The 18,286-nt window shown below is 41.5% G+C and overlaps 1 protein-coding gene across 6 annotated transcripts in view; it reads right to left on the bottom strand.

The window, feature by feature from the left end:
• Positions 1-18,286, bottom strand: part of RGS6 (regulator of G protein signaling 6) — a 498,121-nt gene that overhangs the window by 448,615 nt on the left and 31,220 nt on the right. For all 6 annotated transcript variants that reach the window (XM_072963354.1, XM_072963356.1, XM_072963355.1 and 3 more), the window contains exon 2: positions 8,033-8,136. In XM_072963354.1, coding sequence (XP_072819455.1) covers positions 8,033-8,116 — 84 coding nt within the window. In that variant the 5' untranslated portion in view covers positions 8,117-8,136. The remainder of the gene's footprint in view (positions 1-8,032; positions 8,137-18,286) is intronic.

The following is an 18,286-nucleotide window of genomic DNA, read 5'->3' as shown; positions in this document are numbered from 1 at the left end:
TCTGCAGACACAGATAGCACTGGTCTCGGACTTGCCTGCACTCCTGTCTCCTGCCAACCAAGATAATGTGATGTGAGGCTGTTCCCCCTCACAAGGTTAATCCTCGGGGAAAAGGAAAACAGGACAGTTTTTTCCTAAGGCAATTAAAAAATCTTCAGAACATTTAATGAAGGGAATCTTAAAGTGCAGATTGAACAATTAAATTAGTTACCCAGAACACAGTTCATCCTTGGGAATTTTACTTAACTGTTTTTTTAAAAAAGAAAGAAAGAATGAATGAAAAAAAGACAGCCGTATGTTCAAGACCAAAAAGCATTTGTTTTAGACATATTGACATCCCTGTTGTTAAAGTTTTGCTTGGATAAACTTCATAAAGAAAATTAAGAAGAAAGCAAAGGAGAAAAAAAAAAAGAAAGCAAGCAAAGGAGGCTATGCAAGAATAAACAGATAATAAAATGTGCATTTCTTTATTGTAGATTATTAAAGCCCTGGATTGTTAGGCCTGAAAGTACTTTTGAGTTCATTCAGCCGTGCTAACCCTTCACTTCACAAGTGACAAAACCGGACTTAATAAAACTTAGAAACAACTTGCATGTGGTGAAAAGTGAACCAGTGGGCAGTGACGATTAAACACCCAGGTATCCTGGTCCAGGTACAGATTCTTCCCATGATGCTCTGGATTTATCAACAGACAAGGAGAGGCGCAGGCGATCCAGTTCTACAGTTACTGGATTCCAAATTCTGCTGGTCCCAGAATACCTTCTGACAACTCCCAGGCATAACCCAGGGAAGAGACCCTCCCCCGTCCCCCCTCCTCACCCTCAAGTCTTCCCTGCGTCTAATCAGTCGCCCAGTCTGCTGATCTACCTCCTCCTCAAATGCTCCCCTTCATCCTCGTGATCACTGCCACTGCTTTGGACGGCACTTTTTCCTCCTCTGAATCCCTGTAAAATCTCCAAACTGCTCCTCTGCTCCCTGATCCTGTTATTTCTCTCCCAGCCTCCCTCCACACCCCCATTCTCCACATTGGACGTACAACTTCCCTGCTTCAAATCCTTTCGGGGGGAACCTCCTTATGAAGAAACAGGGTCTCAGTGGGTTCCTTTGCTTTGGGGATACCACCTGCTGAGTCAGAGGCGTATCAGTAACAGATGGCACATAAAATACAGAACAATTCAAGGAAGGTTTACTTCAAAAAGGACCAGGTGTAAAGAACTGGTGGGTATACGGGAACCACAAGGGAACATTCAGGAACCTCTGGCTCGTGGGCACAGCACCGTGTGGTAAACGGCTTCCAGGTTGGCCCACAGGGATCTCTGCCTCCTAGTGTTTGTGCCCTTGTATAAACCCTGATTGAGGGCTAGACCCAGTGACTCCCCCCCCCCAACCAGAGGGATGGGATGTTATGTCCAAGATGAGGTTATAAAATTAGACACTCCCACTGCCAACCCCCTCTCTGCCTCTTCTCCCATGCTCACTCTGATGGGACAGGCTGCCATGTTGTGACCTACCCTGTGGAGACACACAGGTGACAAGGAACTGAGAGTGACCTCAAGACAGCAGATGGTAAGGAACAGAGGCCGTCACTCAACAGCCCTCGAAGAACTGAACCCCACCAACAACCACATGTATGAGAGAGCTTGGAAGTGGGCCTTCCCCTAGTCGGGCCTTCAGATGAAACTGCAATTCTAGCCAACACCTTGACTGAGAGACCCTGAGAGACCTGAGAGCCCGAGGACCCACCCGAGCTGCACTTGGATTGCAGACCCACAGAAATGGTGGCAATGAGTGTTGTGTCAAAGCCTTTGAGTTTGGGGGTAATTTGTTACACAGCGATAGATGACAAAAACACACTAGAACCATCCTGAGGCCCAAAAGGATGAGTAGAGGAAAGGGTATCAGGATCCAGAGGAGAAGAGCAGTCTGCCTGGAGAGGAGCAGTGACCTTCAGTCAAGGGACACAGCCAGTGTGAGACCTTGCTGAGAGGGAGCCAGGGGAAGAAGCACCCTGACCTCGCTCTTCTTCCTCCCTCCTCTTTCTCCACAGGCTCCTGTTGACCAAATTCACTTGAATGCCAGAGCTCCCGGAGCCCTGCAGATGTGGTCCTCACGGGGCAGTGAGAGGCACCGAGAGGAGTGAGGTGTGGGTGTGGGGACACAAAGGGAAGACGCCTGCAGTGTCCAAATGCCTTGCCTGATGTGTAAGATCTTTTATGATCTGGCCCTAATCTACCTCTCCAGCTTTATTTCTCAAGCCTTCATCATAGAAACTTAGGTCCAGGAAAACAGGCACTTGAAATTTCCAGAACTCAGCAGACAACATCACACCTCTGTCCCTTTGCATGTGCTGGTCCTTCTGCCGCCACATTTTCTCTCCCCTCCTCTGCAAGGCTAATTCTTATTTGTCTTTCAGGAATTAAGGCAGGTGCCAAATCCTCTGCACGTCTTCTATGACGTCATCATCGCCTCTCCTGATGTGGGTCTCCTGACCTTTCTATCTCTTCCCAGACCCCTCAGCCAGCCTCTTTGCAACCACAGTTGTGACCCCATCTCTGTCCCCCCGGCCCATGGGTTCATTCAGGCAACGGTATTCAGCTTGCATTCCTAGCGTCTAACAGGGTCTGGCACACAAATGACACTCAATACATAATTGCTAATTAAACGGTTTCTAATCTTCATCACGCCTTGGTCACCAGGGTTCACAGATGCCCTAACTCTCAGCTGTGCTGGCTTCTACAACTGCCTTCAGTGAATTCCAAAATAACATCCTGTTCTGAGCCTCCTCGCCAGCCTCACCTCTTCCAGGAGAGATTTTTTTTTGCCCCTTCTTGCTGGTAACCCCTGCCTGTCTAACTAAAATAGTGCTACCTTTCCTTTTAGGAATTATGCCTAAACCACCTTCTGCCCAGGACTTCAAGGATCCTAGATCACTGGGGAAGGTGACCTTGGGATATCCGAATTACACAAAGGCGAGACCCAGCAGAAAAGACGTGAATAACTGACAACTACCAGGAGGAGGGAACCAGCGATGACAAGGCTATTTCACGGTGTCTTTGACATACAAGGACATTGGCTTTTTCTTCTTCCTCTAAAACTCCTAATTGATTCCTGACAGTATGTATTACTGACAATATCTAGTGCTGTTTAAACGCTGTTCCCGCTCCCTGCCTAACATACAGTCAGGAATGCAAAATATCAACTGCACAAGTATCATCAATGTTACCAGCAAGCCGAAGAAACAGGTCACCACCAAGAAGATAATGTAACTGCTGAATGTTAAATCATTACCACTACAATTTTTTTCTGCTGCTTCCTAACGACACTAGGCTTAATCTCAATCCAATTTAGGTTACCTAGGATGGTCTAAAATACTTCCAGGAAAGTTCAAAAGGCCCTTAAATACACATATAGTCTCACAACATTATTTTGACATCCAGGAAGTGTATTAACTTTTGAAAGATCGGAAAGTTACAGAACAAAACTTTGAAAGCCCAGCAGAAAGGTGATGGGCCCATTACGTAGTCCAATCCCACCACTTTATATAAGAGGAAATGAAGCCAAAACAGTATTTTGTAAGTTTATTTATTAAGTTCCTCCTGTAGGTAAACAGGGTTCATTTTATCATGCTTCGTTCTGTTTCATGTAGACACTAAATATGTTCTTTTTGTGTAAGAAGTATTTTTTAGTTGGGAAGGAGGAAGGCAAAATAAGAAACAGAGCCAGGAAGATGAAGGTCCCCATTGAGAGAACCAAAGCAGTGGTCCTCGGCCCCCCGTTTGGCATCTTCGATCACGCTGTACCACCTCCTGACCCACAACTGGGTCACGTTAAGCTACGATTTTCTCTGCCCACCTACCATTTACTTTCCCAGAGTTCTACCAAATCAAATTACCAGTCGAGCTGGAAGTTTGTCAAGAGACATTATTACTACCACTCCGAGAACCAAATAAACTCAGAAAGCAACCTACTCTCACTCCAAAGAATCCCTAGTTATGAAAGAGAGTAAATATTTCAGAAAATCTCCACCCAAGAAAGAAGAGCACTAGCAAGTAGAATGAAACCTGAACATTACAAATGTTCAGACACATCTCTGAGAGTAACCTTGAAAACCAAAGATTTGCTGCGTGGCATTTTCATTTACTTAGTTTAACAAATGGCTTTCAGCCCCAACAACGTAGTAATGGTAGTCGGTAGTTGAAAACGTGATGGGAGAAAGGACACCAACAGGGGTCATTGAGTTTGGACACAATCATGGGTTCCCTGGGAAATTGCCAAGTAACCTTCCGCAAGTTTGGCATCCTCCCTAAACTCCAGTTTTCCCATCTACAAAATGAGGGGATTGATGAAAATCTCTCAGATGAAGCTACAAAAATTCCTTAATTCTAACTCTATAAGAGCCTAGTTCCTCTGCATCTTGAAGGATCTGCAAATAATCGTGAAATCAAAAACCTACATCAAACACCAACTTCCCTGTTATTTTGCAATGCATACTCCACCTGGATATTTTAAAAGATACCAAATAAATGCGTTTCAAAGTTAGCTGGGCATCATATTCCTCTGAGAGCACTTTAAAACTCAGATTCCTAGGACCCAGCTCAGATCTATTAAATAAAAACACCTTAGAGGGATGTCCTTTGAGGATCAGCATTTTTGTAAAGCACCCCTAAAAGATCTGACGTACAGCCAAGTTCAAACATCATCATTACACTGGGCAATTCAATGACCCCAGGATCTTTTGGATCGAGGAATGTTTAAAAAAAAAAAAAAAGGTTAACAGGTCTAGGCGACTTCATGAATAATTAAGGCTTTCCTTTAAATAGATTTTAATATGACCAATACATTTTTCATGCACACCTCCAATTCAAAATGTGAATATGAAGGATAAAAAACTAAATTAGAAAGTCTGCTCAAATCAATAAATAAATCATGCGTTTGGAAAGTACAACTTCTCACAGTTAATGACAGAAAACATGAAAAGAAAATGGAGAGTATTCTGAAAAGTGTAGGCTTAAGAAACCCACCCATCGTTACTTACATGTTAGAAGGTTACCATCCTAAATGGTATTTAAAAGTCACAACATTATGGACATAATCACCCCACTTATTAGTTGGAAGTTTACCCAAAAGCTCCATTTCTCTAGATTTAGCTTCTTAAATGTCAGCATCTGAATCAACACAACACAGTCCAAGCAAAAATTTCACACTGAAAACATCTGACAAGAGAAAGAAACAACAAGCAAGAGAAAGAAAATAAAAATTGCAAAGCACCATTTGCACATTTTTTCTATGTAAGTTTTTGTTGTGGACCTCTGAGAAAAGGTTTGGCTTTATAGCTATGACCTTGAATAAATCATTACATAAGAGGACTTCCATAGGAAATGTTTTGAATCAACCTTAGTTCCAAGAGTCAGTCTTCACCTACCCCTTGAGGACAGTGTCCTGCAGTAGGTAAGTCTTGGTCACAGCTAATGGCCAGTCTACAGAAGAGAACTAGGTGAATATCCCATGTCTTAAGTTAGTCAAATTAACTAGGCTTGAATGACTCCAAGTCCTGGACCGGTACTGGGCAGTATCTCTCTTCCTAAGAGATTGAACAGATCCAGTGTCCCTTTTATAGCAATTAACTACTATAGTAAATAACATGAACACATAGATAGCCCCCTCCCACAGATTTGTCATGAGGGAGCAAGATAGATTTCTAAGATAGAAACCAAATGACTTGTGGTCATTTCCCTAAAGAACTACAGCAATTGACAATTTTGTTGCTAAATTAAACTAAAACAATGGAAAGTCCCCAGCTACCACCTAAAAAGTAAAAATCAAGTTCCCACAAAACTGTAGGGAGTTTTCCCTTTCAACATAATGCCAAACATTCTTGTGGAAAGGTGTTTGGATCACATGACCTTTATATTTCCTATTAACCTTTAATAAAAAAATCATTGATTTGCAATCTCCTGAATAACCTAAAAAAATCTGCATTGTTTTCCTTTGTCTCAAAAAGCAGCTCACTGTCTGAATGCACTTTAGTCACCTTATTGACAGTACCAGCATTTATACCTTTTATAATTTATTTCCTCTCCCAGTGTCACTGTCTCTTCAAGACCGAGAGATAACAGCAAAAGAAACATTCACGATGGACCACTTCTATGCCAAGCAGGGTGTAAGATGCCTTATTTACTTTATCCAAATGAATCTTCACATAACTCCATGTGGTACGACCCTTCCTCCCACTTTTTTTTTTCCTTTTATAGATGAAGAAACAGAGACTCACAGAAGTTAAGTAACCGACTCTAGGTCACACCACTAGGAAGTGGCAGAGTTGCAGTTTTAACCCAGGTCTGACTCTAAACTCCATGTTCCTAAGAGCTTGGCACCAGGTCTCCTATTTTGGTGTGAGTTTAAAAAGTAATCATAAATAAATGTCTTTCTATCATCCTATATGCCTCACTACTTGGTCAGCTCCATTAATCTATTTTTTTCTTTATTACAATTTAATAAGCATCTCTCTTAGAGATGGGTTATCTAAGCATTCTTTTGCAAAGCAAAGGATTGAGGAATTTGGTACTGAAAGCAAGAATAGTTTAAGAGTTCTATTTTTGCAAGAAGACAAGAAAAATTCACCATATTGAGCATCTGGAAATATTTAGTTCAACACTGCGCACATGATTAACATAGATAGAACATAGAGTCTTGCATAATACCCAGAACCCAGCAGACAATGCAAATATTTAGTGAAATGAATGAGCGTGAACTCATTTTCCTTATTAATATGTGATGTAGTTAGGTTAAATTTTCACAAACATGCAAACACTAAAAAGGTATGTAAAAAGCAGCAATTATTTCCTCAAATTCAACACATGCACAGATAAAACTTATGTGCCATATTTCCTTTCTTTAAAATGTATTCTTCCAAATACCCCAGTTCGAGTTAATAGCACCAATGCCTTCTACCACCTAAGGCCAAAAACCCAGTCATCTTTGACTCTCTATTCACCTTCTAATTTCCTGTTCATTCTGTTTCCAATCGTTGTTAATTCAGACTCTTTAATCCCTCTGTTCAGTCCTGCTCATTTCTGAGGGGCATTTTCCCTCCTTAGATTAGTGTCCTCCTTACCTTTCTCACAGACACAGACACATCCCCCTAGAGCCTCCAACCTACCCTGGGAACAGTGCACTTGGCACACTGTGGCAAGGTTCATAATCCCAAAGAAATGTTGATTTTACAACTCCCAGCAATAAAGTTTCTTAAGAATTAATTGCCTGCAACTCAATGTTCTAAAATCTGGCTCCATCCAGACTCTCTTCCCCAAATCTCACCTCCATTTACTTCATGTAATTCATCCTCTGCCCAAGCTAACTGGTTCTGATGGTCCTTCACTTCCTCCAGTTCTTTGTCTTTGCTGGAATGTTGCTCTTCCCATCTGCTTTCTACATAAAGCGATCTATAGATCCTTTCAAACTGAGTTCAAAGCCACTCCTCCACAGCCCCTGGCAGACCTCTGCGGCTGGAAGTAATTGCCCCTCCTCTGAGATTACATTAACATCTTCCTTTGGCAATTCACACTTAGGCTCTGCAACAGTTATCTGTGTACGTCTTACATCTCCTACCAGCTGTAAAACATCTAATACATACATACCTCTGTGTCCTCCACAGCATCCAGACCAGATCACGTGCATAGTATGGGTTTGAAGAACGTTTGATTAATTAACATTAATCTAAGCCCTTTACACAGAAGGACAATATAAGTCCATCGGCATGGTTTAGGCAACCTTTGGTTTAAAAAAAAAACTAATCCACATGTTTTTCAAGTTCTTGATACCAAGTATGTCAAAACCTAACTTCCTTGAATTCTAATATTGGAGAATCAGAGGATACAAGAGAAAGTTGTATTCATTTCTCAGTCAAGGCAGTTTAGGCAGAAAACATTTGTCGAGCTGTCAACCATCAGTCAACCCGACACAACACACACACACACACACACACACACACACACACACGGCAGCACCCCCAGTGTTTAACCAGATGCCTTACTTTGCGGTAGACTATCATATTTGGAGAACTCTCCTCTGGATCAGCAATGCCCAGTGCTCTCTGATCCCCGGATCCCTGAGCCATTCTGGATGTCTTCACTCACACTGCAAAAATAAATAAACAGTCCATTAAGACATGAAAGAATTGCATACAGAAAGTTTTGTAGTGCAAAGAACTAAGTGTCTTTTGGCAGGTGGCATGAAAACAAAACATGATGTAATTTCTTATTTTTCCTCATTAATTTAAGTAGCATTTTTTAAGTTAGGGGATAATTGTGGTCTTATTATCCACATACATTCTTCTAGTTTCAAAGCAACATGTTCTTTATTTTCAGCCCAGAATTATGTACCCTAGGGGTGTTTATATGTCAGTCTTAAATAATCTCCTGGAGACAGATGAAGCCAGTCATTTTGATGTTGATTTTGTCTTATCAAAGCTCATTTTATGATTAATTCTATGCATTAAAATATGAATAATTTATCAAGAAAAATGCAAATCAAAACCACAAGGAAATACCACTTTATACCCACTAGAATGGTTATAATAATTTTTTTAAAAAACTCCACTAAGCACTGCCCAGGATATGGGGCAATCAGAACCCTTGTACATTGTTGGTAGGAATGTAAAATGGTTCAGTCACTATGGAAAACAGTTTGTTGGTTCCTCAAAAAGTTAAACACAGAATTACCATATAACCTGGCAATTTCTACTTCTAAGAACTGAAAACAGGCGTTCAAACAATTATTTGAACACAAATGTTCATAGCAGCACTATTCACCAAAAAAATGGCAACAATTCAACATCCATCAACTAATGAATAGTTGGTCTATCCCTACAATGGAATATAATTCAGCCATACAACGTAATAAAGCACGGATACTCACTGCAACATAGATTTACCTTGAAAACATCACACTAAGTAAATGAAACCAGACACAAAAGGTCACTGCTATGGACTGAATAGTTATGTCCCCTTAAAATTCATATGTTGAAACCCTAACGCCAAATCTGATGGTATGAGGAGGTAGAGCCTTTGGGATGTGATTAGGTCGTGAGAGCAGAGCCCTTATGACTGGGATTTGTGTCCTTATGAAGCAGATCCCAGAGAGCCCCCTTCCCCACGTGAGTACACAGTGAGATGACAGCCACGCACAAACCAGGAAGAGAGTTCTCACCAGACACCAAATCTTCTGAAGCCTTGATCTTGGACTTCCCGGTCTCTAGAACCGTGAGAAATATATCTCTGTGCATAAAGGCCACCCAGCCTATGGTGTCCTACCATGACAGCCTGAAGGGTCTTAGACAGTCATCTGCTGTGCAATTCCATTTACATGAAATATCTAGACCGGGTAAATCTATAGAGACAGTAGGCAGAGTCACAGTAACCAGCATCTGGGGAGACGGGGGATGGGGCGGCTGATTAATGGATATGGGGTCTCCTTTGGGGATGATGAAAACATTTTTGAACTAGATAGAGGTGATGGCTGCAGAACACCATGAATGTACTCAAGGCTGCTGAAATGTAGGCCTTAAAATTAAAGTTATGTGAATTTCATCTCAATTAAGAAAAATGAATATTTTTTATTTGATCTCTTAAACAGCCTGAAAAGACAGCAGTGAGACAATGCCAGCATATGGAATTTTTAAGTTAAAGAAGTAAGTTCAATTCTTGGTATGATGCACTACTTGCTGGGCAACCTCGAGCAAGTTAAACAGCCTGTTGGGCTCCCTTTGTTAATTTCCTTTTAAAGTGAACATGTTGAATGCCTGTTTGTGCCCAGAACCTTGCCAAGTCACCTTTCCCTACATTGCTCTCATCAGTAAAATGTGAATTCCACTGAGTGCTTACAGGTAAGGGTCAAATAAATCGAGTGTAAAGTACTGTATAAAGCCATAAAAGTCCTATACAAATGTTATCACTAATCTAAGAGCCTGCCTGGGTTATTTGCACAAAAGTCATAGGCTTTTCATCAAAGAAACTTTCATAAATACCGTACTTGACAGAAAAGGCCATTTCAATTTAAAATAAAATTCAGAGAACATTTATTATAAAATAGGTTGGTATCAAAGGTCATTCCATAAAAACAAATGTGGGCAGAAGATGGAGAAGAGACAGGAATTTGTAACTTATGCTAAGAATTTAATTGCCCCAAATATCCCATTTGAAGAATGTTGCTTGCTTGCTTCCTCATTTTTGAATTTGGATGTGTTTTAAAAGTTAGATTACAAGCAGGACTAAAGAGCATCATTCTATATCTCTACCCACTGTAATATCAGTGTTTCTATGAATTTAGCACTACATGTTAACACTGATTACTATTCTAATCAGTAGCTTTTAAAGTTAAATGAAGGACACACTGTTTCATTGTTAAACAACTACTTATTTACCTGCTCTTTTGCCTGAACACAGAACGTGACACCATGAAAAACAAAAACTGAGTCCATTTATGCATTTCATTTATCTATGTAACAGAGCCATCTTGGGTTTCTACTGCTTCATTTTTAAATGAATACTTCCACATTAATGAGCATATTATCTTCCACCCAGAAAACCGTGCAATAATAGGAAGGTTGGAAATGACCTAGAAACCATCACGTCAGCCCTCCCTTTGCTTTTCCCTGGCTGCCCTTCCCCCTGCCAATGGAAACATTCTTGTGTGTTAAAACAGGCAGCTGTCCCAGGGTCTGGACTTTAGTCTGCTCAGAGAATGCAGATGGCCTCTATGTTAGGAACTTTCGTGAGTCTAGTATGTAATAGAAAAGCTTCTATTTTGGGTTCCTCTATCAACTCATTTTGAAATTCAGACAAGAAGGAGGAGGAGGAGAGAGGGGGAGGGAGAGAAGGGGAGGGCGGAAGGGGAGCAGCAGAGGGAGGAGGAGGCGGAGAGGAAGAAGAGGAAGAGGAAGAAGACGACAACAATGACAAAATTTTTTAAAAGAACAGAAAAAAGAAGGAAAAATAAAGTTTAAAAAACTTATAAAAAAGAAGAAAACAAAGAAATTCAGACAGGTCATTTAACTTTTCTGTGTCTAAAAAGACTCATTTCTAAAATAGTGATGTGATCACTTTCTGGTCCATATGTCGACAGATGTTAGAACTAGATGCAAAACCTACACAGGTAAGAATGTTCCAGTTATATTCATTGACTATACAGCTGGGGTTCCTAACATTAAAGGACTGGATTTTCATTCATTACAATAGAGTATAAAATACTTTGCGAGTAGGAGTATTTTAAATTTAGTGGTGGAGAAAAACAAAACCTTTATGTTACTTATATACACATGTATGTACACACAGTAAACAACTTAAGGACTTTTATTTTAATATTTTAAAACTTTGAATGTTTTTCTGAAAACATTCAACTACATTCAATAGAAAGAAAACACATTAATAATTATTTTCCTGCAATGGCTTACAACTAACGAAAGGGGAAAACTGCAAATTGTTATGACTGCGCATTTCACAATCTCCAAGAAGAGACATGATAGGTTAGTGGTTACAAGCTGGCCTCTGTCATTGGACAGATCTATGTTTGCAATCAGGCTCTACTACTTATTAGCTATGTGATCTGGGGCAAGTTACTTCACCTCTCTGTGCCTTTGTTTCTTTATCTGTCACAAACCACAGTCCCAGCATAGAGGAAGCCCTCTGGAAGCCTGGATCTCCTACCTGAAACTGACTAGCTACTGGAACCAGGTCAAGCCCCAGCCTCTCTGGACCCCAACTGGACATCAGCTATAAACCACAGCATCCTTAGTGTTCCCTCCACTCCCCACCTAGAACCTCAGAACTTCAAATTCTCTAACTTTTCTTCAAAACCTCACCAGAAGATTCCAAGGCGTCTCTATTCCACCATCACTACCTATATCCTGGCTCATCCTCTCTACTCACGACAATGTTCATGCTGAGCTTCTCAAAGAATCACCCAACTGCTAGTCAAGTATCCCTCCCTGTGAAGCAATTCCTGTAATACCACCGCCCACCACTAGGTGCCATGCGGCTCAACATTTGTTCTTGGAGCAAACACATTGAGCATCCACTTTCACAAAACTCCACACCAAGCCCTGGAGATATAAAGACAAATCAGACACAGACGCTCTCTCCTTAAAGTGTTCAGCACCCAGGAGGGGGACAAACATGTCCAAAAAAGCAGTACATCGTACTGTGCGGGTGCTCAGTTATGATAGTACGGAGCAGGAAGTGGTGGCAACTCTGATCAGAGCTGAAGGATGAACAGGACTCAGGGGGAGGCAGAAGAGGCCATTCCAGCCCAGGTCACAACATAAGCATGGACATCTGAGGCCACAGAAATGGTAGACACCCGGGAAGGAAAAAACCATGAAGATGATGATCTCAAGGAGATTTAGTAGGAGATAGCCATGTGAGGAGGGTGAGTAACAGGGATGTGCACCCATCTGAATCCATACGACTCCGTTCACTTGTTTACCAGGGGCCTCCTCTGCTAGAAAGCCAGTTCTGCCTGGGCAGAGTCTTTGTCGGCGGGGTTCACCCCTCTATTCCTGTTATCTAGAAGGTACTCAAATATTTTTAATGGAGGACAGAACTGATAAGATTTCACTAAGATGCAGTGTACTCCTTTCAGAACATTCATCTGGATAACGAGTCATTAAAACTGCTCAAAGAAGGCTCCTTATCACAGAGATCTATGAATGGAATCACACATGAAGATTTTCCCCAGGGTTTATTGATATGGGCTGGCCCTGAACCCATGAATCCACTTTTGGAATCCATGAGCAATTTATGTAAGAAGGAATATGCGGGATGGTGGAAAGCAGAGTGAGGAGAGACCCTGGGAATAACAGTTGAGCATCTATGACTCAAACTCTGATTAGTAAATCTTCTGAAAGTCAGGACTGCAATCCACTCCAAACTTACATTGCATTTGTAGCTTCAGTTACAGTAAATGCCAGCTCTTTTTCTTTGTAATGCCAGCCTCTCCAGGGCATACAAAGCCTCAGGTCCAGCAGACAATGATGCTGAGCATTGCAGGTAGGAAGGACCTCTATGATGTGGAGAAGGAAGGGGCTTAGAAGTCAGACTGGGAATCACATCTCAGCTCTGGCCACCCCAAGGCTGCTGTGTGGCCTTGGCAATTAATTGACTGCTCCACCCTAAACTTCCAGCTCTTCACCTGGAAACAGAGAACCCTCTACTTGGCAAGGTTGCTTTTGAAGAGGGAACAGAACAAGTCACACAAATCCCCTAGCACAGAATGAATGTAGCAACTGGCCAGCAGTCTTGTTTTTGGGCAGTGTTTGGCCAAGTGAAATTCCCAGGCCACCAACATCAGAATCATTGGAGAAATTCTTCCCCACTTCAGTCAGGTATTCTGAGTCGATGCATCTGAGATGGAGCCATCAGCAGTTTAACAAGCTTCTCAGGTGATCCTGATGCACAGCTCAGAGGCAGACCTCTACAGTTATACCACAGCGCCCCGAAACCAGCGTCACATGCAGCTAAAAGCCCTACACATCATGCCTGCCACTCCTAGTGCCCCGCCTTGAAAACCCTATTCAGAGAAGTATCTTGCAGGAGAGAGAACCAAACCCTGCTTGTAATATAGTCTGAATATTTATGCTGCCAAATAAGAATGTCTGTTGATATTATTTCCTCTCCCCCACAGCACATCAAATTCACATTGTCTGCCTCAGCCCATTACAACCCAATGGATTTTTTTTCTGACATCAGCAATGTTAAGCACTTCAAAAAAAAAAAAATCTACAAGATGTGTGCTAGCTCCATAGTCCAAGCTTGCTTATATAGCTCTGACTGAGTGGGCAGGAACCTCAAGGGGGAAGAAGAAAGAGATACAGCTCTAAAGAACAAATAACTTTCTGTTATTGCAGAGTCTGCCAACTTGATATCTCCTAGGTACTCAAAGTTCAGATGCTCCGTGACAGCTCAAGCGTCTGTTTCAGGTAATGTACCAAAGATCCTAAAACAAGGTGCTGGAGCTCAACCCCTAGGGGCCAATTTTGCTGGCGATGTCAGGCACCCAGTATTTTACTGGACTGTAATCCCTGGATCATTTTAGGACTTCATGTAGAATTTCCAAGGTTCCCAAAATCTGGTCCAAGGATCTGAACCAGACCAGTAGCCTCAGGATCACCTGGGGGAGATTGTAAAGATTCTTGGTTGCCATGCTCCAGAAATTCTGATCCCCTAGACAGGCCTAGGGTGGTCCCTGGAGAGTGAATCATTGGAACATTCCCCAGGTGATCTGGAAGCGCAGTCAGGTTTGGGGACCAGTGGAGCCTGCCTTCTCTTCACCTGACCCCTTCATCCCGCTTCCTGCCCCTTGCTGCCTCCAGTCTACGCAGCCATGCTGAGGTGGGGCTCCTTTCACTTCCCTGGAATGTAGCCAGAAACTCACCGTGATGGAGAAAGCCAGGGTCCTGGGGTCAAGAACTGGCTCTCAGTCCTGGCCATGCCACTCAAGACCTGTGACCATGATCATCTCACACCTACGCAGCCTCCCCCAGCTTTCCTTTCCTCATCTATAAATTGAAACAAATGCTAATCACCTGCACCAGTGGTTCTCAGCCCTGCCTGCTCTTTAGAATCACCAGGGCAGGGCGGCACAGCCGCTGTAACAGGTGGATATTACCATTCCCGCTCTACAGATGAGGAAACTGAAGCTCAAGAGCACAGGTCACTTGCCAAAGTAAAACAGCTCATCAGCCAAGAAGCTAGAACTCTGATCCAGGACTCACTCCAACACCCACAGACTTTTCAACAGGTCAGCTTGGAGACATTCTTCAAACTTAGACATTCACTCCAGTTAACTCACACCTTTTGTATTCTCCCTTTCTGCTCCTCATTCTGCCTTCCCTGTCTTCTCTCCCTGGTTCCATCATTACAATCACCCATGAAAACTCCCGTGCAAATATCCTCAACTCCCTCCCCTCCCCCCTTTCTATGTCAGTTTCCTGGCACCCCCACCTCCACCACCATGCACTTGGCCTTCCCTCCATAGCAACAGGGGAAGTGTTGCTAAAGGGAAGTCGCTCCATGTTTGCTCCTAATTGGAAGGTGATAGAACACTGCTCCTTACTTGTACCCCACCACCACCCCAACAAGCTCTAGTTTAATAACAGTGGATTACAGCTTAAGACACTCACTCTCTGAGGAGTATATAGGGAAACCTTAAGTCAAAAGAGAAGGCAAAAACAAGTACATGAGGAGAATCTGAGGCTTCTAGCAGCTACAACTACAGCAAACACTAAGCACAGCCAAACTCCTGACCAAATTAAATAAAACCTCATGCTGAAGGCCTGGTTACCTCAGTTCCTATTATCTGATATAACTCATGTTTGGCCTTCAACAAAAAATTATAAGCCATGCTAACAGGCAGAGAAAAAACACAATTTAAAGGGACAGTCATGAAAAACAGGCTCAGATATGACACAGGTGTTGAAATGATCAGATAGGAAATTTAAAATAACTCTGATTAAACAGGTTTAAGAGTTCTAATGGAAAAAGAGATGGTAAAGAAAGCAGAAAGAAACACTTAAAAAAAAAAAACTCCTTAAAAAAGGAAATGCTGGAAGTCAAAAACACTAACAAATGAGGGCTGCCTTTGACGGGCTCGCTGGTAGATTCTGAACAAGCCAGGGAAATATTCAGTGAGCTTGAGGTGAAAAGAAACTTCTCAAACTGAAACAAAGAGAGAAAAAAATGTTTAATGGAACAGAATATTGAAAAATGATGGCACAATAGCAAAAGGCATAACATAAGTGTAATTGGAGTACTAGAAAGAGAAGAAAGAGAAAGGAGAAGAAGAAATATCTGAAGGAATAATGACTGAGAACCTTCCAAAGTTAATGACATTCAACAAAGCACAGATCCAGAAAGATTGGAGATCACCAGGCAGGATACATTAAAACAAGACAACACAGAACCCTACGCCTGCACATAGCATATTCAAACTGCAGACGGTCAAAGGCAAGAAGAGAATCTTGAAGGAAACCAGAGGGAAAAAAACCTTACCTGTAGAAGAACATTGGTAAGAATTACAGGGTCCTTCTTTTCAGAAATCATACAAGTAAGAGAGTAGTCAAATACTTAAAACGCTGAAAGGAAAGAAAAGGAAAAAACCCACCAACCTAGAAGTCTATATCTAGTGAAATGATCCTTCAGAAGTGAAGGAAAAGTAAACTTTCTCAGACAATTAAAAATTGAGTACGTTCACCACTAGCTGACTTGCCCTGCAAGAAATGCTAGACGTTAAGGCAGGAAAATTATATAGGTCGGAAACTTGGATCTACCAAAAACAAAAAACAAAAAAAGAGCAAGCATCAGAGAAGAAATAAAGGGAAAATCAGATCTTTCATTTTCTTATTCTTAATTGATCTAGAGAGAAAGGAGTAAGAAACATTCTTTTGAACGGTGTTCATGGGGACAAGAAAAAATAGTTTTAAGAAGACTAGCATGCCTCTGCCTAACAGAGCTCTGGAATAGCCCCTGACAACCAATTAGCTCAAGGGTCAGCAAACTAGGACCCATGGGACAGATCTAGCCCGCTGCCTGCTTTGGTACGGTCTGAGAGCTAAGAATGGTGTTCATATTTTCAGATGGTCGAAAAAAGGTAAAAGAAGAAGAATATTTCATGACACATGAAAATTGTATAAAAATCACATTCCTGTGTCCATAAATAAACGCCCATTTGTTTGCGTATTGCCTTGGCTGCTTGTCACTACAATGACAGAGCTGATCAGTTGCCACAGACACCATGTGGCCCACAAAGCTCAAAGTCTTTAGTATTTGATCCTTTACATAAAAAATTTTCTGTGCTCTGAACAAGCTCAATCTCTCAATTTTTCAGAGGCAGAAACCAAGGCCTGGGAGATCGAGTTATACACTAATGTCATCTGGCCGGTCAGTGACAGAGCCAGCATTAAAACTCTGGCCTTCAGATCCCAAGTGCATGTCCTCTCACATGAGAGGACTTGCGTTTTATAAGTATGGGTTCTAAGATCACAGCATCTAATAATACTGACTAATGCGACTGACTCTAGGCACTGCAGAAGTGACGTTTTATTATCCCCCTATTTCACATGAAAGATTATACGACTGCTAGAGAAGAAGTAGGAGTGACAGAGAAGCTTTGCTAATTTTTATACACAAGAATGGGATGACTAAGAGATGAAGAGGATGACATGTTCCCAGAGGACCCAAGATGAAAAGCACTCCTATTGGCTTTTTTTTTTTTAAAGAATATCAATTTTACCTTTTGGGATTTTGTTTTTTCTCTCTTTTTTAAAAAATTTTAAGAAGAGGTAAAATCAGTATCTTTAGACTCTACACCTAGGCATTTAAATAGGGCGTCTTCTGTGACTGCATAGTGTATATACTTAGAGTCGCAATATTAGGCCTTTCCACTTCTGCAAACAGTAAGACTTCACAAAAGAAAGATCTATTCATAAAGCTCACCAGGCAGAAATAATATAGGTCAAAGAAATAACAATTGAATAGGTTCCTGAGGGTCTTTTTTATGGTTTTACTTATATTATGTAGATGGAAGACAAAAATAGTACAGTTAGAATGTACCGTTCCCTACAGCAAAGGTCTAGCTTCCAACGTAAGAACTCTCAAGAACAACTGGAAAAGTTAGATAAAACTTTAAAGGGAGAGCTCCCAAGACAATGAGGACATGTGGGACCAAGATCCAGGAGAAAAGGGACGTGCAGAGGTGAGCAGACAGTCCATGCAACATTGCTTTAAGGTATCTGGTCAGATCCAACATCTGTTCATGAACATTTGCTGAGCAAATTTTGAATGTGAGGGAACTTGCTTAATTTGATAAGGGGTCGTTTAAAAACATGTATAGTGACTGAGTCTTTGAAAACTTTCCCACTGAGACTTAGAATGAAACAAAGATGCCCACTATGACCACTTCTATCCAACGTTGCATTAGCGGTCTCAGCCAATGCAACAGGCAGGAGAAAGAAATAAAAGACACTCTGTTCACAGATCATTTGAGTGTATACATGGGAAAATCTATAATAATCTACCTATCAGACCTATTAGGATTAATAAGTGAATTTAGCAAAGCCACTGGATGGATACAAGGTCAGTATTTAAGAATAATCAATTGTATTTTTATAGACCCTCAACACTCAGAAAATGATGTTTTTAAAAGATGCCATTTATAACAACATCAAATACCTTCAAATACTGAGAAGATACCTAAAGAAAGGGGTATGATGTGCTTGCAACATAGATATGCTAAG

This window comes from Vicugna pacos, chromosome 6 (genome assembly GCF_048564905.1).
Source record: "Vicugna pacos chromosome 6, VicPac4, whole genome shotgun sequence".
NCBI classification, from domain to species: Eukaryota; Metazoa; Chordata; class Mammalia; order Artiodactyla; family Camelidae; genus Vicugna; species Vicugna pacos.
This window is presented reverse-complemented; position numbering and strand designations above follow the sequence as displayed.